The sequence below is a fragment of the Myxine glutinosa genome, chromosome 1 (assembly GCF_964187855.1).
Source record: "Myxine glutinosa chromosome 1, kmMyxGlut1.1, whole genome shotgun sequence".
Lineage (NCBI taxonomy): Eukaryota > Metazoa > Chordata > Myxini > Myxiniformes > Myxinidae > Myxine > Myxine glutinosa.
Window position 1 is genome coordinate 377,158,237 of NC_136261.1, and position 27,567 is coordinate 377,185,803.

Below are 27,567 nucleotides of genomic sequence, written 5' to 3' on the forward strand. Positions count from 1 at the left end.
ATAACGACGTGGCGTGATGTGAGACTCGAATGAGCGGAGATCGCGCTCTTTCTACGAGACTGCGTCATTACGTTTTTTTCATGACGTCACGGTACGAGGCTCCACCCCTCTGGGCTTAGTTTGTGAAAATGCTTACTCGTTTCTCAAACTTCATCAGCAGGAGAAGTAACATGTCCGTCCTTGTACCCGGGTTTAGGGATTAACAAGTTATTAATGAGAAATGTTGCACAAACATCGTGTTTGCTTCACTGTGGTAATGAAAGAGTGTGTCGAGTGCAGAGAGTGTGAACGGGATGAAGATTGGCGTTGTTCGGCATGATGACGTCAGCTTCAGGGAGTCTGAGGAAACACGAACAGAGATCCAAGTTCATGAGTTTCACCACCGAAGGTCGATGGAGGTTATGTTTTCATGTCTGTTTATCTATTTGTGAACAAGATGTCTGAAAACGTTGTGGACGGATTCGGACGAAACATGGCGGAGACGTTTGGTGTGGGACACGGACGATTTTATTTACATACTAAGTCGAGGCTCATGGAAGAGCCAACACATAGAACATGTAACAAAAGGGAGCGAGGGGGGGTGAGAGGGAAGTACAACAAGAGTGGAAAACAGGAACATCAGGAGATCTGTGGAAAGGAGAGGGTTGGGTTGGGGTCGTGAGACCTTCCATGGGATAACCAAGATGGGAACTTCTGGGGATTTCAGGAAAGAAAACAGGGAATTTGAAGGAGGTGGGTTTAGGGTAGGTTAACGGGGGTAGAAAAGATCAAGGTTTTGGATGGGGGAAGATGGTGGTGAACACCTGTTTTGCACACCTGGAGGGAGGAGTTGGACTAGTTATGTTAGTTTTCTAGTTATACACCAAAGTAAACAACAAAACGACTGGGAAAGACTTATCTTTGAGGAAGTTCCAGATGTGAAAATCGCACATTCACAGCACAGGAACCGGAAGTGATGATGCCAGGTGAACCTTTAGAACTTCGTTTTACGAAAACTCCCATTGAGTGATGGATCAGATGGTTCACTCATGGAATCTCATTATAATCTATGTTTCTGTTTTTTTTTGTCGACACAAGTACATCGTCATGAGACACCTCGCACTCTGTTGTGTTACCTGTGTTTGTCATGATCGAGTGCACCTTCTGATGCTCTTCTTATCCAGTTTGTAGTTTCATTTAATGCCCTGAATGATAATTGTGAATGTTAATACTCGGGGATTGTTCTTTTTGTGAATAATCAAGGAAAATCCCGTCAAATGATGGATTCACCAACTCAACACAACACACAGGATTACAATAAATACACAGTTATCGATTACATCCGACAAATAGTTTGCAATAAATAATACAGTTCAATAAATGAGACTTTCCCTGGGGAGGATCAGCGGTGGGAGGAGAAATTTGTCAAAACATTCCATATTGGAATGAGAGCATTGAATCTTCATCTTCCTCATCCAGACACGCATACATACTTGCACCTGCACACACAGAGACGGAGGTAGACACTGCTCGGGCTACATTGCACCACTTGAAACCCACCAATGTGTAAACTGTAGAGATAGCAGACAACTACAGTGACTCACACACACACACACACACACACACACACACACACACACACACACACACACACACACACACACACGTATCCATTGATTTACAAACACGCACACACACAGGTGGATACTTTGAGACCTGGGAGGACTCCATTCCATCTCCTTGAACCCACCCATGTGTGGAGGCAGCAGCCAACAACACACACATTGTTATATTCCATATGCAGCCTATGGCGGATGTTTGCATTATTACTGGGAGTGTGGCTGTGCCGCTGATGCAGTGCCCCTTGTTTACACGAACCTGGTAATCATTTTGCCGACGTCAGAAGGATGACAGGCTGAATCAACCCACCTGATGTTATTTTAGCAGCACGACAAGGGCACAAACATATTACAGCAACCATATTACAACATATAACAACCTCATTACAACGTAGAGCAACCATATTACAACATACAACAACCATATTACAACATACAACAACCATATTACAACATACAGCAACCATATTATAACATACAACAACCATATTACAACAACCATATTACAACATATCAAAAACCACATTACAACATACATCAACCACATTACAACATACATCAACCATATTACAACATACATCAACCATATTACAACATACATCAACCATATTACAACAAGCACAGTAACCAAGTGATTTGGCTCTAAATGGTATTTTTGATTTATTGATTAATCAATTAATCGATTTATTAAATATTGATCTATGACAGTATCGAAGAAGAAGACGAGCATGTGGAAGGCAACGAAGAAGAAAAATAATAAGAAGAAGATTGCCTGGTTCTTCACCGAGTCCCGAAACAAGGAGAACCATCTCACAGGATCACCGAAAGGTAATAACCAAAATCGAATCGGATTGTTCTTGTCACCTTTCCAACTCATCCACCAAGTTTTGTCATAATCCCGACATAATTTTTGAGACATCATACTATATATAGTTTTTGGGCCTATCACTCTCGTGAAGAATCACTTTTAAAAACATTTTAAAAATCTCATATCCGGATTCGGATCTTCAGCAAAGTTCAATCGATTCTTCTTTGTCACACACCCAACTTGTCCTCCAAGTTTCGTCCAAATCCATCAATAACTTTTTGAGATATTGTGCTTTGTATCAATTTTAGCCCTATCACTCAATGGTGAAGAATCAATTAGAATTTAAAAAATTCTCATATCCGAATCCCTATTCAGATCTTCACCAAATCCGAATCGATTAGTCCTTCTCAAACACTCAACCTCTCCACCAAGTTTCGTCCAAATCCGTCTACCCTTTTGAGATATCCTGCTATATGTCGTTTCAGCCCGATCACTCAATGGTGAAGAATCACTTCAATAATTCTCTGATCCGGATCTTCACCAAAATCTAATCATTTCGTCCTCCTCGCACTTCCAATCTCTCCACAAAATTTCCTCCGAATCCATCCACAAGTTTTTGAGATATCTTCATCACATTTCTCAATCAAATGAGCAGGACTTATTGTCATTATTTAAACTAGGGCATGCCCGTACTATATATATATCTAAAATTATATCCCCCCCCCCTCTATTTACATGAAATGGTTTGGTCCATTCGCAAAGCCAAAGCGGACGGCTTGCGAGTACGGTGACAATCCCCCCCCCTCTATTTACATGAAATGGTTTGGTCCAAAGCGAACGGCTTGCGAGTACGGTGACAATCCCCCCCCCCCCTCTATTTACATGGAATGGTTTGGTCCAAAGCGAACGGCTTGCGAGTACGGTGACAACCCCCCCCCCCCCTCTATTTACATGAAATGGTTTGGTCCAAAGCGAACGGCTTGCGGAGTTTGGTAAAGAAATCGCCATAGCTCGGTAACTACTTGTCCGATTAATTTAAAACCTTGAAAAGGCACATCCTCGGGTCCCCAGCAATATACCTGGCAAGTTTCAAGTATATCGGACCGGTAGTTGTCGAGAAACAGCGGTCGCATACACACACACAGACACACACACAGACACACACACAGAGATTACTGGAATTATAGATAGATGAAACCTTAAGTACTGTTTAGTAAACTGTATCAAGTAGATGGATCTCTTCGTAAAGTTTGGAGACCAAACTTGATAGCTTGTGATGATTTTTCAGTGTGCACAGCCAAGGTATCGGCACACGCGCCAGGTTCTCGAGGTGCGTACTTGGACTCACCACCACTATGGACCCTGAGGCCACGAGGCCACAGATAACTCCACGGTCCGACGGGTTATTAATCGCAGTCATACGAAAGGCCATAATCTTGCTGATCAAGTCCACAAGGCCTTTACCTCCTTTTTCCACGGGAAGACTCAGCAGTCCAGGACGAACCCAGTGTTTGCCGCTCCAAAGGAAGTCAATTATAATCCTCTGTAGGTTTTTCACCAAACTTTCTGGGGGTTGCACCGCCTTGAAACGATGCCACAGAATGGATGCCAGCCACAAGATTGTTGAGCACGTTTCCTGTATGAAAGTTGAACATGCAAGCCTCTCCACTTCATCAGTCTTTGCTCAAAGGCATCCACCAACCACTCCCAGTTCTTCTTTTCCACATTTTCATTTCCAAGAAACACTCCCAGGTATTTAATACCTTCAAAACTCCATTTGAGCTTAAGTGGAAGGGAAGGCAAGGTCCACTGGCCTGACCCGTCGACAAGGCCTGGCTTTTGCACCAATTTACGACAGCTGTTGTCGCTTTGTTAAATAACTCCAAGTTCTCTTCAACCAAACCAATAGTCAGGTTCACTATGTTTTTTCGTTCAAAATCATGGTAGATTAGCAAACCTATCCATTTTTGGAAACGACACTGCATTCAACATTCAACCCACAGCATTTAACCCCTGACTATCTCTTCTCCTTCTCCCTCCTTTTGCTTTAAATATTTCCCTATTGATTCTTGTCTTTTTGCAATTGTTGTTTTCATGTATTGTTATGCATTATGTTTTCCACTCTGTCAAAGCGCCTTTGGGCTTCTTGAAAAGCGCTATACAAAATAAATGAATTATTATTATTATTATTATTATTATTATTATTACATGTAAAATCTGAAAATCAATGTTTACATTTGCCAATTCCGACCAATTCGATTCGAACAATTAGACCAATCGACCAATTCCATTCGACCAATTCGACCATTCGACCAATCGCTTCGATCGACCATTCGAGCAATTCGATCGATTTGATTCGATTTCGATCGACCATTCGACCAATTCGATTTGCCAATCAATTTGACCGACCTTTGCTTGTGTGGAACGGACTGTGAAAACGATGCGGACTATATTGTCGGATACGACACACAGGACAGTGATGACGAACTCTAAATGGCATATTCTGTAATCGTGTATGTTTGATGCCATTGACTGCCTGTGTATATTTTGTCATTGACTGCCTGTGTAGATGTGAAGTTATACTGACTGCATGTGTATATATGATTTTGCTGACTGCCTGTGTATGTTTGGTGATGTGAATTATTGTGACACATTTTGATGTTATTAACTGCCTGTACAAAATGATAACATGTATTTGATTATGCAACTTATCGCGAATATAAAGACAGTATTTTGCAATTCAAAACCTTTGATTCGTGTCTTACCATTCCCCATAGCACTAATTTGATACTTTCATTGGATTCCTTGTCCCTGAAAATATAGGTTTAGTATATTTTAAAAAGTTTTTAGGGTAATTAGAGGCAGAAATAGAACAAAATATGTATTTTACAGTGGCCACTTTGAAAATCCAAAATGGCCGCCATACAGGTATCTCTCCAAATGTAAACATTGATTTTTAGTTTCCTTATGCTATAACCTTTCCAAAAATGTATAGGTTTGCTAATCTACGATGATTTTGAACGAAATATAATTTATTGACATAGTGAACCTGACTACGACGTCTTTGGCATTTTTCACCAAAACACAAACGTCGTCTGCATCGGCCGATACTTTCATTTCATGCTCTGCCAACACTTTTAAGCCCACAATAAATTTCCGAAACACTATCGACAGCGGTTCAATACTCAAGACATGTAAAATACCAGACAGAGAGCGGCCCTGACGAATCCCCCTCTGAAAGTATCAGTTCATTATTGACTTTAAATAATGAATAAAGTTGATTGCATATGTTACGGATTTATGTGAATTGATGTGAATTACTATTCAGGTCTTTGCTTATTAATGTGTAGTCGATTAAAGGTTGTTGTGATTAAAGGGCCAGCAGCCCTTCTGGGGAAAAGGAGACCGGAAACGGAAGAAGAAAAGACACGAGGTCCGGCAGAAGAGGCGATCTTCTTCCTCTTCCTCGCCGAGCTCCGACGCGAGCGGTATCGATATTGAGCAGCGTGGGGGACGCTGCGTGTGAAAGCCCGTCTGGCGAAAGGAGTTACCTGCGCGGGGTAATTACCTCTTTACACGTCAAGTTGCCGTGGGTTCGTGCACGGAACCAAGCGTCCGGCACAGTTCGCCTCACCGTCTACAAGGACGCGTACGGGTCGCACCTTGGGCCTCGCGCGCTGGGCAAGCCGCGCGTTGCTTTACCCGCTTTGCTTGGCAAGGAGGTGTGCGCTGCAGCCATTGTTCCCGGTATGTGACGTGCACGTTTGGGAGCATGTCAGCCAGAGGTTCGTTCAACCGCCCGTGTGCGGAGAAGCTGACCTACACCTTGGTCTGGAGGGGCCCAGAGACATTGTGAGGGACAGTGACCAAAAGGGGTCGTGAGTGGGGAATATATAAGATGGCCATCTTAGTAATATTGGATTGATTGTTGATGGTTGTATATTGCTTGGGGAATATATTATTGATTACTCCGGATCCTTGGTGTGGGGTTTCTTATTGGCTGGAATTCATATTGATTGCGTTACGAAAGCGTATAAATCATAGATCTTTCTGGCGGAGTTCCTCTCACGGTCCGGGGGTCACCGAGACCAGGTAGTCACCGGGAGGACCACGTAACAGAAATTGGGGGCTCGTCCAAATTACAATTTGCGGATTCGCAATTGGGTCTACGTCCGGGATCTATAAAATTTGCTAAATTTTAGTCCGGGAAAGAATTCCCAAGAGTGGGAACTTTTCCAACGTTCCTAAAATTGTTTTGCTCTGTCGACAAAACAACAACAACAACAACAAAAAAAAAAACAACAATAGCAATAATAGTAATACTGTTGCTTTTCTTTGTTGGAAATTTCTGGGGTGAAGGTTAACAGGTGTTACCAGTAGTCACCATGGCGTTTGTGGCACAGAACTTTGCGGTAACCCCTAGTGAGGCACAGTTCCGAGCGTTACTAAAAGCGGACCTCTTAAAATTGGCCAAACATTTTAACTTGGAGGTCCGAACTAATTTGAGGAAGGCAGAGTTGCAGACCACGGTGATACAATCTATGGTGGGATTAGGAACATGGGACGAGTTAGCCTGGCAGTGGCTACCCGAAGAACCAGAAGACGTTGAGCTCCGGAAACTGGAGTTGCAATTACGGAGCCAGGAACGGATAAAAGAAGAAGAAAGGAAAGCAGAAAAGGAAAGAGCAGAAGAAGAAAGGAAAGCAGAAAAGGAAAGAGCAGAAGAAGAAAGGAAAGCAGAAGAGAGGAGAGAAGAGAAACAAGCAGAGGAAAGGAGAGTGGAACGAGAACTCCAGGAAAGGTTAAAAGAAGAAGAAAGGAAAGCAGAAGAGAGGAGAGAAGAGAAACAAGCAGAGGAAAGGAGAGTGGAACGAGAACTCCAGGAAAGGTTAGAAGGGAGAAAAGCAGAGGAGAGGAGAGCTGCCAGGGAACTCGAAGCAGAGGAGAGAAAAGCCGAAAGGGAGTTGAAGGAACGTGATCTGGCGCTTCAGCAAGAAATTAAATTCAAGGAGCTGGATTTAATGAGAGAACGGGGAGAGGTACCACTCTTGCTGACGGGGTCGACACCTAGCCAGAACACCTGGGATGTGGGCAGACATGTGAGGCTGGTTCCACCCTTCAGTGAAAAGGAAGTCGCTAAATTTTTTCCACACTTTGTGAAAGTGGCTTGACAGTTAAACTGGCCGGAGGAGGCCTGGACCATACTAGTGCAAAGTGTGCTGGTGGGTAAAGCTCAAGATATTTATTCGGCGCTACCAATGGACCAATGTGCAGATTATGAGGTATTGAAGAAGCACATCCTCAAAGCCTATGAGTTGGTTCCGGAAGCTTACCGGCAAAAATTCAGGAATGCCAGGAAGAGGGAGAGTGAAACCCATGTGGAGTTTGCCAGAGTGAAGGAAAACATGTTTGATCGGTGGTGTGAGTCGAAAGGAGTCGTGATCGACTTCGAAGCATTGCGTGACCTGATGCTGGTGGAGGAATTTCAACAGTGTGTCCACGAGGACATCAAAGTGTACCTGCAGGAAAAGAAAGTACCAAAGTTGTGGGACGCAGCCACCATGGCAGATGATTATGCCTTAACACACCGGATAGGGGTCCACACACCTAGCTCCTCGCCTAGACTTCAGCAGGGGAGTTATGGAACACCCGGTGCAGAGAACGACAATACATGGCGGCGGCCTCGAGAGGATTATGGGGACAACGCGGATACCCCACCTGTTCGAAATCAGAGGGCTACGGGCCCAAGACAAACTTATTTTTCGGGGGGCCCGAGGCAGACCACGAGTTTTTCCTCCGGGCCTACTTGCGCTTTTTGCAAGAAACCTGGACACCTGATGTCCAGTTGTTACCTCATGAAAAGGGAAGACCCAGAGCGGAGTCTGACTATTACCACTCCGAATGCGATGGCAAGCGTAAGAAATCGCCCACAGAAGAGTTACCAACCATTTATTTATGAGGGGTTGGTCTCACTCCAGGGAGACTTGACTAACCCAAGACCGGTTAGGGTTTTGAGGGACACAGGAGCCCATCAATCCTTAATGCTTGAAGGCATTTTGCCATTGTCAAAGAGTACCGCAACTGGTGATAGTGTTCGGTTACAAGGGATCGGTGGCTGTGTTAGTGCCCCACTTCATGTCATCCATTTGGAATCCGATTTGGTGTCAGGACCGGTCACCGTCGGTTTACAAGCCACACTTCCTGTAGAGGGAGTATCTGTGATTATCGGGAATGATTTGGCCGGGGGGCAAATTTATGGTAACCCGAGGGTGGGTAAAGAGCCCCGCAGGGGAAATAACACCACCCCCGCTCGGGATGGCGACAAAAGTTCCAAGTTATTTGTAGGGGGACTGAACTTCAACACAGAGGAAGAAGTTCTGACCTCTGTCTTCAACAGATATGAGCCGCTGGTGGAAGTGCGGGTGGTAAAAGACAGGGAAACGCAACGGTCAAGATGGTTCGGCTTTGTCACGTTTGCAAGCACAAGAGACGCCAGAGAGGCAGAGAAGAATTGGAATGGTAAGGATTTGGAGGGTCGGACCATAACAGTAGGGAAGGCATTTCGTAGGCGTCGAGAGGTCTACAGAAGAGGACAACTTGGCAGTAGTTTTGGGGTTGGCAGCAGCCGATATTACTATGGAGGCTCCCAGAGTTACGGCACCTCCCGAAAGAATGAACGTCAGAGCACTGGCCGAGAAGGAGACCGCCAGTCAGGTAACGGCTGGGACCAGGGGTCCCACCGTAACTGTTAGGAGTCTGGAGAAGTTGAAGCACTATATACGGGGGAGCCGCCGAGCCGGGGCTCCTACACAGACTAACCGTGAACGCCACGTTCTTAAAGGCGTCCAGGTAGTGAACTTTCCTGCACGGACTAACCGTGAACTCCACGTTCTTAAAGGCGTCCATGTAATGAACTTTCCTCCCCGGACTAACCGTGAACTCCACATTCCTTAAGGCGTCCATGTAGGGAATACTCAGCTGGGCCTCCCAAAAAAGTGCTATCGAGAGGTTTAAATTTGGGGGCTTTGGTCACCACCTCTTAACCGTCATTCAAGAGAAACTAGAAATGGTTGACGCTTGGTCCAGAGGGAATTAATCTAGGGGATTGTGTGAAATTTTGTTGCTTTATTTTTAAGTGATAACTGTGCCCGGGGGGGAACTGATGATTTGGGGGGGGGGGGGGGGGTGAGTTATCTGGTTTGTTTATCCAAGTTGGCCGGCAAAGAAAGTTTTCGCTGGGTTCAAACTTTCTTTCTTGAAGGGGGGGAGTGTTATGGATTTATGTGAATTGATGTGAATTACTATTCAGGTCTTTGCTTATTAATGTGTCGTTGATTAAAGGTTGTTGTGATTAAAGGGTCAGGAGCCCTTCTGGGGAAAAGGAGACCAGAAACGGAAGAAGAAAAGACACGAGGTCCGGCAGAAGCGGCGATCTTCTTCCTCTTCCTCGCCGAGCTCCGACGCGAGCGGTATCGATATTGAGCAGCGTGGGGGATGCTGCGTGTGAAAGCCCATCTGGCGAAAGGAGTTACCTGCGCGGGGTAATTACCTCTTTACACGTCAAGTTGCCGTGGGTTCGTGCACGGAACCAAGCATCCGGCACAGTTCGCCTCACCATCTACAAGGACGCGTACGGGTCGCACCTTGGGCCTCGCGCGCTGGGCAAGCCGCGCGTTGCTTTACCCGCTTTGCTTGGCAAGGAGGTGTGCGCTGCAGCCGTTGTTCCCGGTACGTGACGTGCACATTTGGGAGCACGTCAGCCAGAGGTTCGTTCAACCGCCCGTGTGCGGAGAAGCCAACCTACACCTTGGTCTGGAGGGGCCCAGAGACATTGTGAGGGACAGTGACCAAAAGGGGTCGTGAGTGGGGAATATATAAGATGGCCATCTTAGTAATATTGGATTGATTGTTGATGGTTGTATATTGCTTGGGGAATATATTATTGATTACTCCGGATCCTTGGTGTGGGGTTTATTATTGGCTGGAATTCATATTGATTGCGTTACGAAAGCGTATAAATTATAGATCTTTCTGGCGGAGTTCCTCTCACGGTCCGGGGGTCACCGAGACCAGGTAGTCACCGGGAGGACCACGTAACACATAACATTTAATGTAAGCAACAAAAACACTTCCGAGACCAAACTTTTCCAGAACTCTAAATAAACGCTTAAGCCAGTGGTGGCCTCCCCAGAAAAAAATCAATTAGATCCTTTTGAATGCGGGTGATCAGAGCTTGAGGATGCTGGAGTGCGATGGCCTTATGCCATACGATTGGTAGCTCCAGGATGTTTATCATGGTTACCCATGCCTTATGTAACAAGACATGGAGCATTCCTTTCCATTTTAATCGTTTCTGCTTCATGTTATCTCAGAACCATCCCAGTTCTTCTGCATATAGCTTGAAGTTCCCAAATGGATGCCCAAGTATTGTTACGTTTGTGGGGGTAGATGATGGAATCCCATAGTAAAGGTAGGATTGTATAATTACAGCGTGGACTGTGGACGCGTTGGAGAAAACTCGATGTATTTAAGGAGGGAAACTGTAGCTTAAGATTGTTTATGTGTCCTCACACGAGGGGTGAAGCAGTGATAATTAGTTAGGGATTAAGGTTAGTTTTCCCCAGTGTGATTTCTTTATCTGACTTTTCTTTTACGTTTTACATTTGCAAGGCTGGCCATGAAAAACCTACTTTTAATGACAACAACCTTCCAATGCATGCCGACAGAACCCGAACATTGCCGATCGGACTAAGCCCCACCTCGAAAGCACCGTAGGAAACAGGCCACGCCCCTGAGGGGCATGATTAGCCGAGAGGTTGTGGGCAGGGCGAAGTGGGAGGGACGTTGGGTGATTGGGTCTCAAGAGGAGGAAGAAGAGTGCGTCGCTTTCTCTTGGCTGGTTCTTGCTCGGAGAAGAAGGGACGATTTTGTTCTGATCATGGATGATTGTGTGCTGACTGTGTTGGGCGTGTTTTGGGAAGCGAGGTGCTCTTTGCTGCGTTGGCAGTGTTTTTCACAAGGTTTTGGACAACTGCTGGGGTCTTGGAAGCTGAAGGCTGCATTGCACTTGACGGGAGAGAATCGAAAGGAGGCTGTCTAATTTGCTCGCCTCACGCTTGTAGTGCCTTCGACATGTGGCATTAGATGCCACCATTTTGGATCACTTCCCGCACGACTGGCTACCCCAGTTTCAACAGCCGCCAAGCTCCAAAAAGTACTCGTTGCGACGCCAAGTTAAGTGTCGGCTGAAGGGGTTATATTTTGATTTTATCTTTAACTTGTGTGTTTTTGAGACTGTGTGAGACCGCATAATAGGATTTAGTTTTACCTCGGCCTTCATTTTATTTCTTGATATATTTTCATTAAAATTTATTTTTTGAATTTCCTTGTCGTGTTTACTTGTTTGTGGTTTCAGAATAAACCCATGTGTTTCGTGAGATAAATACCTCACATCTCTTTCCTCTCGCGCACGTCAAATATAACTGCTATATATTCGGCTGGTCGCCTCAGAGTAAAACTGTCTCGGCTATTCATCCAAGGCTGGTCTTTACTAGCTATATTCCTATATTCTACAAGAATATAGGAACAAGCTCTTGTTCTTGCTCTACTATATTCCTATATTCCTTATTCCTATTCCTTTACTAGGTCTATATTCCTACAGGTCGCACAAGATCTGCCAGCAACCCTCTGATGGTTAAACTGCCGAAATCTCGGCTCTCTGCTCACCTTCACTCTTTCATTCCTCTTTTCTCCCGCCTCTGGAACAAACTCCCACACTCCCTTCAATCCCACTCCTCCCTCCAGGTCTTTAAAACAGCTGTTCACCACCATCTCTTATCTTCCCCCATCCAAAACCTTGATCTTTTCTACCCCCACTAATTCACCCCAGATCCACCTTGTTTGAAATTCCAACTTCTTTCCTGGAAGTCCTGGCAGTGTCCATATGTTTTATACCTCTCCCACACCCCCCCCCCCCTTCCCATGCCTCCTCCCCAAAGCCCTCTCCCTCCCACAGATGTCTCGATGTCTCCATGTCTCTCGGTCCCTGCTCTCAAATGTTGTGTTTGTGTCCTTCCCCCTCTCTCCCCATCTTGTCTACCGCTCCCGATGTTATTTGTTTTATGTGTCTGTTTGTCTTTCTGTGTGATTAATGTTCGCTCTTTCACGAGCCTCGATCTTGTATACAAAAAAACAAACAAAAAAAAAGCTATGGACAGGACAGTATTTAAACCCATACATTTTCCATAACATTCCTCCTGGAAGAGTTGGGGGAACCGCGTGTGAAGACAGTGATGAGGAAAGGGTATCTGGACACAGAGAAAGAGTTAAGCTCTTGTTCCAGTTTACTCTTGCTGATGAAGCAACTTCCAATTTGGCAAAACAACGGAATAGCTCAAAAACATCTTACTGGTTTTTAACCACAACACACAAGTCGTCGCATACACTGACGTAACAACTTTGGAATTGTTTGACAAGGACAACCCAGATAAGGTGGTACGAAGGAGAGCCAGTAAAGGTCCGATGGACAGTGTGTATAACATGTCTGACAGTGGACAGCCCTGACGGATGCCACACTGAAAGGGTAAAGGATGAAACAGACTGTTATTTACTTTTAGCAGGCATGATACATTGTTATATAAAATGTTTTATGCAAGAAATGAATTTTCTCCAAATCCTGCTCGAGTAAGAACTGCAAACAAAAATGAGTGATCCACACTGTCAAAGGCTTTCTCCTAACCCAAAACCCAAAACCCAAACCATGAGTAGTAACCCAAAACCATGAGACGCAGTTTGACCAATAGTAATCAAATCTACAACCAAAAACAACACTGTCATAAATGGATCGTTCAGGTATGCAATACGTTTAGTCATTTCCAACTAAGGAAGAGATGACCTTCTTAAGACACATTGCAAGCACTTTTGACACAATCTTGTAGTCAGTATTTAGCAATGACACAGGCCACCAGTTTGTAATCTGCTGCAAATCCCCTTTCTTTGCAAGAAGACATAAGACAGCTCTCCTGCAGATAAGGGGCAATTGCCCCTGATCTAGGTCTCATGAAAAGTCTCAATTAGAGCAGGACCCAGAAAATTCAAAAAAACTTTGGAGAATTCAGCAGGATGTCTGTCAAGTCCAGAGGCCTTGCCGTCTTTGAGTTGTTTTAATGCTGCAGTGAGCTCCTCAAGAGAAATGTCACATTCCAGTTGACGTTGCTGCTCTTCAGAAAGAGATGGGAGAAGTTCAATCATCTCATTTGCTGTCGTTTTAGCCACAGTTCTTGGCGAAAACAAGTTTGAGTAAAACTCTTGCATTGAGTATTCAATGTCACTCTGGCAAGTCAGTACACCATCGGACGAGCGTATACTCTGAATCTGCCGATAACTGTTGGCGGCCATCTGAATTTTGAAGAAATCTTTGTTTGGAGTCTCGAGTTTTATTCTGCTCATCCGCAGGTGAATCATTGCTCCAGCAGCACGCTCTTTGACCAGTTCGACCAGAAGAGTCTTTTTTCCATCATCTGCTGATATTGGTCACTTCATATTCCATTACAATCATATGGTGATCAGAAAAGCCAGGACATACACATGTTCTCCCAACCAGATTCACCATTCCTTGGTTCACGTACAATCTGTCCAGTCGGCCCATAGTTAACTGTTTTTTTGCACAGCACACCTATGTATATTGATGGGTGTTTGGATTTTGTAATCGCCATACATCTCCAAGTTTGTATTTCTTCACAAGTTGCGCCAAGGACCTTGCATTGGGTGGATGTGGCTCATGAGTGTTCCTGTCCAGTCGAGGGTTCAGTGTGCAGTTATAGTCTCCCCCCATACAAATTAAACTCGTCAAATCAACAGTGCTTAAATAATCCGCTAATTTTGGAAGAAATAGAGCCCTTTCAGCACTGTGACTGGGGCAATACAAATTAATAATGCTAACCTTTTGATTTCTGCTGATAAAATCCACAGCGATGAAGAAACCCTTACAAATCTCTCTGAGGTGATTCTCAGGTGGTTGAAGGTGAGGATGCAAGATTATTGCCACCCCCGCTTTAGCTTCTTCAACGGCACTGGAGAAAAAGAGGCACCCTTCAAACATTCTGTGCCACTCGTCTTCACAAGATTGGTTGGTGTATGTGTTTTGTAACCTGAAAATATCAATCTTTTCTTTCTGAAATAGTTGTAACACCTCGAGACACCGCATACAGCTGCGGCCTCCATTTATGTTGAGGGATGTTGCCTTCATTTGCTTTTTATGCCTCTGCCCCCGAAGGTGGCAGGAAGGATTATGTTTTCGGGTTGTCCATCCGTCCTTCCGTCCGTCCATACGGGCTAGACCTCGTTTATCCCAGCAACCATATGTCCGATTGAGACGAAACTTTCAGGATAGAAGTGACACCCATGCAGAATGTTTATATGATAATTGTGATGTCATAGGTCACGTGGTATGGTAGCCATCTTGGATTAAACGCAAATAATTAAAAAATATTTCTCGGAAACTACTGAATGGAAAATTTTGAAACTTGGCACATTGTCAAGTACTCCCAATGGGCCATTTCGGGCCACACGTTGACTTCGACCAGAGAGGAAGTCCGTAAGCCATGCGTGCAGATTTCCATGGATATCATAGGAGGAGAGTTTGGTGAGCAGAGCGGGGTGCCAGACCGTATTGAAGGCACGTGATATACTCAAGGGAGACAGCTCTAATTTCCTCTTTGACATTGAGGACCTCCATCCATTGTTGAGACAGCAGTAGCAGCATGCCCAGAGTAGAATGACCTGGTCTGAATCCAAATTATTGATCGGAGATCAAGCCATTGGAGAAGAGGCAAGATTTGATATCCGAAACAATGATGTATTGCATGACTTTGCTGATGATTGGGAGAAGGCTGGTTGATCTGTAGTTGCAAGGATCTGTTTTTGCACCTTTTTTGTGTAAAGCGGTAATGTTTGCTGATTTCCAAGATGCTGGCAGATGACCTTGAGCAAAAAAGAGGGCGAAGAGAACAGAGAGAGGGTGAGATGGAGCGGCAGAGCAGGATTTTAGGACCTGTGGGCTGATGCCGTCAGGTCCAGTTGCAGAATCAGAGTCAAGAGTTGACAGAAACTTCTCCACCTTGTCAGGAGGAAAGGACACAGAGTCCAGGAGCAGCTGGGTATGACTGGGTATGGTGGGTACAGAGAGAGATGGGTTTGAACACAAGATTTTGAGGCAAACACAGAGTTGAGGTATTCAGCTTTTTCACGTGCGGAGTCAGCTGTGTAGCCGTTTGAGGTGAGGGAGGGGATGGAGGGTGGAACAAACACCGGAAACAGATTTGACCAGACGCCACCAGGATTTGGAAGAAGGAGATAGGTTTGAGAGTTCACTATTGGGAGTAGACTTTGAAAGGGCGTAGACATTTATTGAAGTAAAATTGAAGTCTCCATCAACAAAATCCAGTGAAGCGAAGTGACCTGGGATTATTTCCTGAAATGAGAGTTGGAGCGGGCAAAAATGGGGATTAATTAGAAAGGCAACTCCTGCTGTACGAGAGGTTTAATCGCTAAAGTAGCCGGCCTTTTTCATCATTCGATTCCAGGTAGCATGAGACGATGGAGTAGAGTGGGTTTCTTGTCAGAAAGCCACATCTAGTTTCCGTTGCCTTACAAGGTTGACCACTTGGAGAACCTAGACTGGTTCGCACCACCATTTATATTGAGGCTACCAAGAATTGTCAAGGAGATGTAAAAGAGGAAAGGAAAGGGAAATATGCGTATCATCCTTTTACCTCGTTTTTTGCCTCAACAATGTGTTCCTTAAAGGAGAACGGACACGACCAAAGCAACTTTGCAGATTTCGAAACATAAACATATCTTAAACACTTCTATTGAGTTCATTTCACAAATATCTTTGCGGTTTTATTAGAATTCGTCAAAATATCGCCGAACAAGCAAAATCAGTTTTGTCAAAACCGCAAACCGGAAATGACGTTTGCGAAGTAACCCAGGTTTTCGTTCTTAAAGCCTTGTTGGCTTCGTGACGATCAGAACATCGCTTTGTTTTCGTTACGATCAGTTGGAATCATGCCCAGTCGTTGTGTGGCTGCTGCTAGTGTGTGCCCGTACGTGCGGGGAGGTAAGTACGTGGACATATGTACGTTGACGTACGTACCAAAAATAAGGCCTCACTGTCCGGGGGTTCGCATATCGCAGTTACGATTAATCGCAAATTAGTTTTAATGGCCAAGTATTCAATTTTCAAACCGCGAGGCAGAAACAACAAACACACGCGGTTCCTTCGCTGTCGCTTGACCGTACGTGCAAAGAAAAATTAAAACTTTCATCGTTCCTACGGTCTTCGCTCTCGTCCTTCGCTGTTCCTTCGTTCACGTACAAAACGTATGTGTTTGCGAAATAAATGGCCATAACTTGGTAACCACTTGTCCGATTAATAGCAAACCTTGAAAAGGCACATCCTCGGGTCCCCAGCAATATACCTGGCAAGTTTCACTTAGATCGGACCAGTGGTTGTCGAGAAACAGCGGTCACAGACATACACACAGACAGACACACAGACACACAGAGATTGCTTGCATTATAGAGAGTGCTTTTATGACACAATTACAATTGATACACCTGCAGTGCTGCACTAAGTCAATAAAGTCGTATTTCGTTTCTGTGTTTCTATCCATTTCTTGCCTCACGGCACCGAACATTAATTAAATATTAGTTACTAGCAGAAGTACCCGGCATTGCCGGGCGGGGGAGGGGAGGGGAAGGGGAAGAGGAGGGGAGGGGAACGGGGGGTAGGAGAGGGGGGGAGAGGAGGAGAGGGGTGGGGGAAGTACCCGGCATTCCGTGTATAAACGTGAGGGAGAAGAGGGGCAGGGGGAGGGGGAGGGGGAGGGGAGGAGAGGGGAGGAGGAGAGGGGGGTCCCCAGCAATATACCTGGCAAGTTTCACTTAGATCGGACCAGTGGTTGTCGAGAAACAGCGGTCACAGACAGACACACAGAGATTGCTTGCATTATAGACAGTGCTATAATGACACAATTACAACTGATACACCTGCAGTGCTGCACTAAGTCAATAAAGTCGTATTTCGTTTCTGTGTTTCTATCCATTTCTTTCCTCACGGCACCGAACATTAATTAAATATTAGTTATGTATTCCATTGACCAGAAAAAGAAACTTTTTCAATTAAAAAAGAGACATAAAAATGAATACCATTCAGTATTTTGGAAGCGCCCGAGATCAAAATCGATCGCCATTGTGTCTGTCGGTGTCTGCCATTGTTTACTATTGCGAAGTCACATCAGCTTCCTCCGATGACGTCACGATGATGATGATAGTCATCACGAGATGCTGGCCAACGCGAGGGAAATCGTCTGCTATTGGCATTTTAAAACTCGGATATCTCACGATTCACGCATGCTAGAGCAACAATTTTTGCGCCAAACTTAATCTTTTTTGTTGCTACAATTAATTCATGTTAAGCATTTGATGTCTATACTCATGTCCGTTCCCCTTTAAACCTACTGCATTGGGGTTCCGTGCAATTGTGGTCACTGGGTCGGCGAATAATACACCTTGCCGTTTCAATAAACCCAGGTAGATCAGAAAAATGATCTTTTATTTAAATATATATTTTTCTAAAAGTCTGGTTCAGAAACCTGAGTATTTGCGATGGTAAGACGTTGGAATCACGATGTGGGGAATTCCTCAATGTCATAGGATTCCTCCTCAGACATGTCAGAAGCCCTATCTGGGACCCCTGGCTCTTCAGACACCAGAATACTCTGTGGTGTGCAGGTGTCATCCTGCCCTGTTTCTGCAGGAACAGGTTAGGGAGAGGTTCCACTTGTCCAGTGTGAGGGAAGGAGAGAGAGTGTGAGGGAAGGAGAGTGTGAGAGCGAGGGAGAGAGAGTGTGTGGGAAGGAGAAAGAGTGTGAGTGAAGGAGAGAGAGTGTGAGAGCGAGGGAGAGAGAGTGTGTGGGAAGGACAAAGAGTGTGAGTAAAGGAGAAAGAGTGTGAGGGAAGGAAAGAGAATGTGAGAGCGAGGGAGAGAGAGTGTGAGTGAAGGAGAGAGAGTGTGAGGAAAGGAAAGAGAGTGTGAGGGAAGGAAAGAGAGAGTGTGAGGGAAAGAGAGAGAGTGTGAGAGCGAGGGAGAGAGAGTGTGTGGGACGGAGAAAGAGTGTGAGTGAAGGAGAGATTGTGTGAGGGAAGGAGAGAGAGTGTGAGAGCGAGGGAGAGAGAGTGTGTGGGAAGGAGAGAGAGTGTGAGGGAAGGAGAGAGTGTGAGAGCGAGGGAGAGAGTGTGTGTGGGAAGGAGAGAGAGTGTGATCGAAGGAGAGAGTGTGAGGGAAGGAAAGAGAGTGTGAGGGAAGGAAAGAGCGAGTGTGAGGGAAGGAAAGAGAGAGTGTGAGGGAAGGAGAGAGGGTGTGAGAGCAAGGGATAGAGTGTGAGAGCGAGGGAGAGTTCGGGATAGAGAGTGAGAGCGAGGGAAGGAGAGAGTGTGAGAGCAAGGGAGAGAGTGTGAGAGTGAGGTAAGAAGAGAGTGTGACAGCAAGGCTGAGAGAGTGAGAGCGAGGGAAGGAGAGAGTGTGAGAGCGAGGGAGAGAGTGTGAGAGCAAGGGAGAGAGTGTGAGAGTGAGAGCGAGGGAAGGAGAGATTGTGAGAGCAAGGGAGAGTGTGAGAGTGAGGGAAGGAGAGAGTGTGAGAGCGTGGGAGAGAGTGTGAGCATAGGAGAGAGTGTGAGAGCAAGGGAGAGAGTGTGAGAGCAAGGGAGAGAGTGTGAGAGCAAGGGAGAGAGTGTGAGAGTGAGAGCAAGGGAGAGAGTGTGAGAGTGAGAGCAAGGGAGAGAGTGAGAGAGAGAGAGCGAGGGAAAGAGAGAGAGCGAGGGAAGGAGAGAGTGTGAGATCGAGGGAAGGAGAGAGTGTGAGAGAGAGGATAGAGTGAGAGCAAGGGAAGGAGACAGTGTGAGAGCAAGGGAGAGAGAGGGATAGAGTGAGAGCGAGGGAAGGAGAGAGTGTGAGAGCAAGGGAGAGAGTGTGAGAGAGAGGGATAGAGTGAGAGCGAGGGAAGGAGAGAGTGTGAGAGTGAGGGATAGAGAATGAGAGCGAAGGAATGAGAGAGTGTGAGAGCAAGGGAGAGTGTGAGAGTGAGAGCGAGGGAAGGAGAGAGTGTGAGAGCATGGGAGAGTGTGAGAGCGAGAGCAAGGGAAGGAGAGAGTGTGAGAGCAAGGGAGAGAGTGTGAGAGAGAGGGATAGAGTGAGAGCGAGGGAAGGAGAGAGTGTGAGAGCAAGGGAGAGAGTGTGAGAGAGAGGGATAGAGTGAGAGCGAGGGAAGGAGAGAGTGTGAGAGAGAGGGATAGAGTTTGAGAGCGAGGGAAGAAGAAAATGTGAGAGCAAGGGAGAGATTGTGAGAGTAAGGGAGAGAGTGTGAGAGTGAGAGCGAGGGAAGAAGAGAATGTGATAACGAGGGAGAGAGTGTGAAAGTGAGAGCGAGGGAGAGAGTGAGAGCGAGGGAAGGAGAGAATGTGATAACGAGGGAGAGAGTCTGAGAGCAAGGGAGAGAGTGTGAGAGTGAGAGTGAGGAGGAGAGTTTGAGTGCGACAAGAGGGAAAGGGCCGGTCCATGGGGACCGATCAGCACTTGATGAATCCGGGCAGCAGGAAGAAAGGGGAAGATTTGACCAGCGACTTCCGTTGGGGGGTACAACCATCACGTGTCGGTAGAAGTTGTGGTTATATGGTGGTGTCGTGTATAAATATATAAATAATTAATAGTTGTGTGTTGGTGGTGGAGACGGTAGTCTGACAGGATGAGGATGGAGTCTGATGTGATTCTTGGGGTTTTTTTCACTCAAACAATTCAGAAAACCACGTCCCATGACTTTTTCTCTCATCCCAAAATCATGAGACATACGTCATGCCCAGATATTGTTGTAACTATGTGAGGAATGTGAAGGAAATAAATGCATTTTCATCAAACACTAAATTAGAAAAACAATAAATCTATTTAATTTTATAAACTTTATTAACAAATCAACAATCAGATTGTGAATACATTGTTATAATCACAAAGTAAATAACCAGAAGGGAATGAATGAACACAACGGAATGAATGAACAAAACGGAATGAACGAAATCATTAAAAGGAGCAAAACTGCACGGAGGCACCATCACCATAAACCCCAATCGCGGGTTTAACGGGGACCCGGAAGTTCCCCCTGAACACGTGCAGAACCCGCGAGTCCCCGAAACACGTAAACTCTCCCTCCTCACAATCCAACAAGAACCCAAACCGTTCAGGATTCCCCGGCACGGACAGGAGGGTATCTTGATTGTTGTGCCATGTTGAGTATTTGTTTTGAAATTTCTCTAAACACCAAGACTCGGTATTCCTTCCCAACCAGCACTCTTTCCCTCCCCCTTTTCTCCGTATGGAGTTTAAACAGATTCCGATTCCCCACAAACTACTCGACCTCACATCGACCTCCCAGTAATGACGACCCGAGGAGAAACAATCAGAGGAAAGAACTTGTGCACAACGATCAAACCGATCTGGATGTTCCGGGTGATGATTGTCGGTCTCGGTTCGATTCGCCGTCCTGAGATCCCGGGAGATCTTGATCCGTCGATGTGCAGAGTTTGGGTCCAGACTCGGGGTCCGTCCATCTGTGGACACAACACGGGGTCACAGACTTTGTCAGACAAACGGACAGAAACACAAACACATTAATCTCTTTTATAACATTTGAAATATTAAATACATTATTAATTTCACCTTCTTTACGAAACACAATTCACCTTTCTTTACCTGGTTAGGAATCCCCGACCATCCTCTTGTTCCCATATAACAAAACCCTCCCCCGAACATCCTCTTGTTCCCATATAACAAAACCCTCCCCCGACCATCCTCTTGTTCCCATATAACAAAACCCTCCCCCGACCATCCTCTTGTTCCCATATAACAAAACCCTCCCCCGAACATCCTCTTGTTCCCATATAACAAAACCCTCCCCCGACCATCCTCTTGTTCCCATATAACAAAACCCTCCCCCGAACATCCTCTTGTTCCCATATAACAAAACCCTCCCCCGAACATCCTCTTGTTCCCATATAACAAAACCCTCCCCCGTACATCCGGATATTTAATTTTCGCCTTCGTGCGATTTTCTTTTAAAATAAAAATAATGACGTTTCATGGAAATTGTAACATCTTGTGAATGGGTTATGGGGTAACATAAACCTGGTGTTACCTTAACGGTTAAGGTGGCTGGTTTAACATCTTCAGGTCCTGAGATTGAGCACCTGTCGTTACCGTTAAAATAACACCTGGGCCCGGTTTCTGGAAGGATATCACATATTTATCCACTGGAGAGCTTCGAGCAACCGGGTCCAGGTGGGCTGACCCAACCTGTCATCCTTCCGAGGTGGACCAGGTGAGTACCAGCTTACTGGGAGTAATAAACCATTCGACTATCCTGCGTCGGAGTGGTGACCTGGCCAGTACTGCACTCCTTAGCCAATGAAATGGCGTGAAAGGAATTTTATTGTCACCTCCAACCAACGAAGGTGGACCGAGGTTATGTTTTCTCCCCTGTCTGATTGTGTGCAGGATATCTCGGAAAGGTATGGACGGATTCGGACGAGATTCGGTGTACCGGTGGGGGAGGTGACAAGAAATAATTGATTCGATTTTGGTGAAGATCCGGATCCGGATACGAGAATTATTTTCGGGATTCTTCTTCATTGATTGGTGGTGGTGGTTCAGATGCAGCTTGTGGCTGTTTGGCTGCATCATTTTCTGGGGGCGGGACGTGCACTGATGCAATGCCCCCATTACCAGTCGGCAGGTACTCATTTTTCCCACCTCAAAAGGATGACAGGCTGTGTCAGCTCACCTGGTGTTCAACATCATGGCAGGGGCTCAAACTCAGGACCCGAATATTAAAAGCCAGCCACCTTGACCGTGAAGCCAACACCAACCTCACCATTGAATGATCGGGCGAACAATGATATACAGCACGATGTCTCAAAAAGTTATGGACAGATTCGGACGAAACTTGGTGGATAAGTTGGGTGTGTGACAAGGAAGAGGTGATTCGGTTTTGGTGAACGTTCGAATCCGGATCTGATCAGTGGGACAAAAATGGAATGAATCACCCTGGTATGCCCTCTACCAGGTGTATGCACTCTACCAGGTGTATGCATTCTACCAGGGGTATGCACTCTACCAGGGGTATGCACTCTACCAGGTGTATGCACTCTACCAGGTGTATGCACTCTACCAGGTGTATGCACTCTACCAGGTGTATGCACCCTACCAGGTGTATGCATTCTACCAGGGGTATGCATTCTACCAGGTGTATGCACTCTACCAGGTGTATGCACTCTACCAGGTATATGCACTCTACCAGGTGTATGCACTCTACCAGGGGTATGCATTCTACCAGGTGTATGCACTCTACCAGGTGTATGCACCCTACCAGGTGTATGCATTCTACCAGGGGTATGCACTCTACCAGGGGTATGCACTCTACCAGGTGTATGCACCCTACCAGGTGTATGCATTCTACCAGGTATATGCACTCTACCAGGGGTATGCACTCTACCAGGGGTATGCACTCTACCAGGGGTATGCACTCTGCCGGTGGTATGCCCTCCACCAGAGGTATGCCCACTACCGAGTGCCCTTGTAGTTATTACTGTTAATAGTGGCACTGCGTCTGTGGCACAGCCACACTTCCAGAAAATGATGCAACCAACAGCCGATGGCTGGATACGAAACAACAACAGTCGTTGTTGTTGTTGAGAGACGTTGTTGAGAGACTTCCGGTTTGCATCACCACATTCTACTCCATCAGCACTTTGAAATCAGTGGATTTGCTGGATCACCTTTCGTCAGCCATGTTTTCAAGCGGTCAAGGTCAAACTTATCTAAAATGGTCAATTTACATCCGATTGACGTGAAATTTGAATAAGATTTGCAGATTTGGTCGCTGAATTAGTTTACCAAAATCAAAACGGCGAAAACATCAAAACAGATAAACCTGGAATGGCACTCGCTGGAGCTGGAGTACACACACCTGAGTTTACGTTTTGTGTCCCACTGATAGGCCCGATCTGCATTCGGACCTGAACCAAAATGTCATCGGCTTGTTCTTGTCACCTACACAATCCGTCCACCGAGTTTTGTCTGAATCCGTCCATAACTTTTTGAGATATTGTGCTATATATCGTTTTTGTCCCGGTCTCTCAATGGTGAAGAATCACTTAAAATTGACGTATCTGGATCTTGATTTGAATCTTCACGAAAATCAAATCAATTCGTCCTTGTAAAACACAGATTCTGTCCACCAAATTGTCCGTATTCACCCATGACCTTTTGAGGTATCCAGGGCCGCCTTCAGAGCAATGTCCCACCTGGGCAAAGCAATCCGCCGGGGCCCCGTCCCGCCCACTTTGAGAATCATTTCGGCAAATCTTGGTGGTTAATGCATTATAATTGACAACGAACCTGATTACATAAGCATGGAAGATGCTCACTATTCACAATTCACAAGAGTGACAAGACAAATAGTTGGCGCTGTGAAATGCTGACGGCGTTTGCTGGAATAAATTGGAGAGAAGTGCGTGACGTCATGCAAGATTCAACAAATGGTAATCGGGATGCGCAGTGAGACTTGTTTCGTTGATGTGCGCAGAGGGTGGGGGAGGGGGGTTTAAACATTCGTTATTATTGTTGGCAAATAATACTAATATAATTATTGATATTAATATTATTAGATTAATTAATATATGCTTTGTTACAATGTTATCATTATTTTGGTTATTTATTTTTTAATCATAATGCCATGCTGTGGAAGGACATGTTAAGCTGCTCTATACACCTTAACATGACGCGTGTTTAAAGCATGGGAATTCTTCCGGATTATTTGCAGATAATTAGACTCTTCAACTCAACTTCAACAAGAAGTGCGTGACGTCATTCAACAAATGGCAATCGGGATGCGCAGTGAAAGTTGTTTTGTATTTTATACAGTTAATAAATGAGTGGAAATCTTAATGAAATAAGGTTAATGCATGTTATACCATTTGCATAAAAAATGAAATGTAATCTGCTGCAGTCTTATTTCGTAACTTAATCCCAGGCCTTTTCAACGAGAGGTCGAGTAATTACCCACTGTGCCAAGAGATCTCTCGTGAACAATATGGCAGCATGGTGCCCCTAGAATCGTGGGGCCGCTGGGCAACTGCCCAGTGTGCCCATGCGTTAAGACGGCCTTGGAGATATCCTGCTTACAGACAGACAAACGATCAGACAGACAGCCCAATGGGTGAAAGCTTAACCTCCGTTCACCTTTGGAGGTGGAGATAACAATCAATTTAGCTGTTTTTAAATGTTAACGGTTTCCATGACATCAATTTCACCCCATTACAATCAAATGGGATTTTTGTGATTTTATTATTCCCATATCTCAAAATAGTACAGACATCTCTATCTACCATATAAACCACATTGTCAGTTTGTGTGTTTTTCCAGATGTCTGTCCCCCTTCACAAGGGTAGGTTTTAAAGGCCAATCTTTTAAAACGAATGTATTCACTATGGTCTATTTTTGAGGACAAAACAATCATGAAAAACATTTTCCATGAAATAGTAATTGTCTCTTCTATTGGAGGTGTAGGTGGTGGCATGCAAAACAAGCCTCAAGGGTGGTGTACAACAGCGTAAAGAAAAAAAAAAAAAGGGGCAGGGAGGTGAAATTTGCTGCACCTGACGTGCAATGTGTGCAGAGTAAAACGAGTTTTCATTTACATCCGTAAGATGTCTAATAAATAAAAAAACATATGAGTACACCTGACACTAGGCCGAGGCTTCAGACTTTGGCACGCTCACGAGGCTGCACCATTGAATAAATTGTTCCTACCCATCATTTTTGACGAGCTTTTTACTCGTGTAAATATCAGAGAGTACGCTGGTACTTTCTATGTCGGGATGGCGTGGAAAAAAATGTCGGTCCCATCTGCGACGTGCAAAACTAAAGTTGGAGTATCTTCTTTAAAAAGTCACTTCGGGTACATATGAGCGCCTACCTGGTCTGTTCAGCTGATTGTCGAGGTGGGGATCACTTTTCAGTTCTGCAGACCATGGCCAAAGCAAAAAAAAACAGATCGGTCAAATTCATCTTGAATTCCTGGAATTCAACTTGTCGTTATCACCTGGTGTTGGCCTCACGGTTTGGGCAGCGGGCTTGGGATCCAAAGGTCCTGCTGTGGAGCTATGCTTGCACAATAAAGCTGGACAAAATGGATGACACCAGGAACGAAGTTTCACTGAGCTATTTATTTTAGCTCAACTCGAAAGAACTCAAAAGGACTGAATAGCCCGTTAACACGGGCGGCAATTTATATCAAAAGTTCACCACACAAAAGGCACGCCTCTCAGGCGGGGCGTGGTATGCAAATAAGTCAGCCACGCCTCTCAACGGGGCGTGGTATGCAAATCAAGAGTCCGCCCGGGCAAGGCAAGTCCGGAAATGTCTGGGTGAGTCCGGGCACGTAACCGCCCGCCGGTTACGTCATCGGCCGGTGCAAGCTGATTGTGTCATGCTTCCGGTAAGTGCTACATGCGCCCCCCCTCCCCCCAGAATTAACTTGCACCGGGAGAGTCAGTTTGAGGGGGGTCTTGATGACCCGGCCGAAACGACCCCTGGCGATTCGTGTGGGGGTGGTAGGTGGCGTGGCGGTGGATGGTCGGGCGGGGGGCTTGGTTGACGGGGGACGGCCCCTTCGTGGAGGAAGGGCCAACCTTGGAGGTTGGTCGAGGTCCAAATGAGCTGGCTTGAGGGGGGCCATGGAGATGCGGTCTGGTTTGCCGCCGATGTCAATGATGAACGACTTGTCGTCCCTCTTCAGGACCCGGAAAAGTCCATCGTACGGTGGCCGGAACGGTCCCCGGTGTGCGTCGTTCCGGATAAAAACGTACTCCGCAGTGCGAAGTGCTGGGGGGACGTGGGGTTGGGGGCAGCCGTGGTGGGACGTGGGCACGGGGGCAAATCTCCTGGCGGCCTCCTGGAGGACCGAGCATTGGCGAGCCGCGGACCAGGGGCCGGTGGCGTCAGGGATGAACTCGCCCGGCACGCGCAGTGGCTGGCCGTAGACCAGCTTGGCAGAAGCCTGGAGGTCCTCTTTAGGGGCCGTTCGGAGGCCCAATAGGACCCACTGGAGCCTGTCGGCCCAACCGTCGTCCTGGAGGCTGGCCCTAATAGCAGCCTTCATCGAGCGGTGGAACCGCTCGCACAAGCCGTTGGCTTGGGGGTGGTAGGCCGTGGTGTGGTGTAGCTTGACCCCTAAGGCCTGGGTGACCGCGCTCCAACGCTCGGAGGTGAATTGCGGGCCTCTGTCAGAGGATTTTGTCCGAGGGGGCGCCGAAACGGGCAATCCAGGTGCCAATGAAGGCCTGCGCCACGTCGGCAGATGTTGTTGATGCCAGCGGGATGGCCTCCAGCCACCTGGTGGTCCTGTCCACCATCGTGAGGTGGGTGAAGCCCCGCGAGGAGGGAAGGGGTCCCACCAGGTCCACATTGACGTGGTCGAAGCACTGCGCGGGCACGTCGAATGCTGCCAACGGGGCCTGGGTGTGCCGGTGGACCTCCACGCGCTGGCAGGCGACACAGGCGTTGGCCCAGTCGCAGACGTCCTTACGGAGCCCGTGCCAGATGAACTTTGCTGCCACGAGCTTCTGCGACGCTTTCCGGCCCGGGTGGGAAAGGCCGTGGAGGGCGTCAAAAATGTGCCGCTGCCATCCGGTGGGCACGATGGGGCGAGGTTGGCCCAGGGAAATGTCGCACAGTAGAACTGTGCCTGTGTCCTCGAAGGGGACGTCAGCCAACCGCACGCCTGTGTCCGCTGTCCGGAGGGCTTGCACCGTGGGGTCGGTGGTCTGGTCAGCCGCCATGCGGGTGAAGTCCACACCGAGGTGGACAGCGTTCGCACCGGACCGGGAGAGGCAATCGGCTACAGCGTTGTCCTTTCCTGCGACGTGCCGGATGTCCGTCGTAAATTCGGACACGGCGGAGAGGTGGCGCTGCTGGCAGGCTGACAACTGCTCTGCAACCTTGGCCATGGCAAAGACCAGGGGTTTGTGGTCCACAAACGCCGTGAACGGGCG

The 27,567-nt window shown here is 46.5% G+C and overlaps 2 protein-coding genes across 8 annotated transcripts in view; one reads left to right on the top strand and one right to left on the bottom strand.

The window, feature by feature from the left end:
* The first annotated feature begins 71 nt into the window (after positions 1 to 71).
* On the top strand, positions 72 to 24,088 carry LOC137415194 (uncharacterized). Of its 7 annotated transcripts, none has more exons than XM_068100774.2 (4): positions 72 to 172; positions 280 to 388; positions 2,307 to 2,426; positions 5,783 to 11,060. In XM_068100774.2, the coding sequence occupies exon 4, from the start codon at positions 7,665 to 7,667 to the stop codon at positions 9,156 to 9,158; it is 1,494 nt and encodes a 497-aa protein (XP_067956875.2). In that variant the 5' UTR covers positions 72 to 172; positions 280 to 388; positions 2,307 to 2,426; positions 5,783 to 7,664; the 3' UTR covers positions 9,159 to 11,060. The 7 variants fall into 7 exon arrangements, 2 of the variants coding, with proteins under 2 accessions (XP_067956875.2, XP_067956882.2); XM_068100781.2 differs by having other exon boundaries at positions 86 to 165; XR_013621857.1 differs by lacking the exon at positions 5,783 to 11,060 and adding an exon at positions 20,838 to 20,966 and having other exon boundaries at positions 89 to 172.
* The window catches only part of LOC137415350 (E3 ubiquitin-protein ligase TRIM7-like), a 43,973-nt gene continuing 36,812 nt past the window's right edge, over positions 20,407 to 27,567 (bottom strand). The window contains exon 8 of the mRNA XM_078770201.1: positions 20,407 to 21,066. Within this exon, the coding sequence (XP_078626327.1) occupies positions 20,540 to 21,066 (527 nt within the window). The 3' untranslated portion in view covers positions 20,407 to 20,539. The remainder of the gene's footprint in view (positions 21,067 to 27,567) is intronic.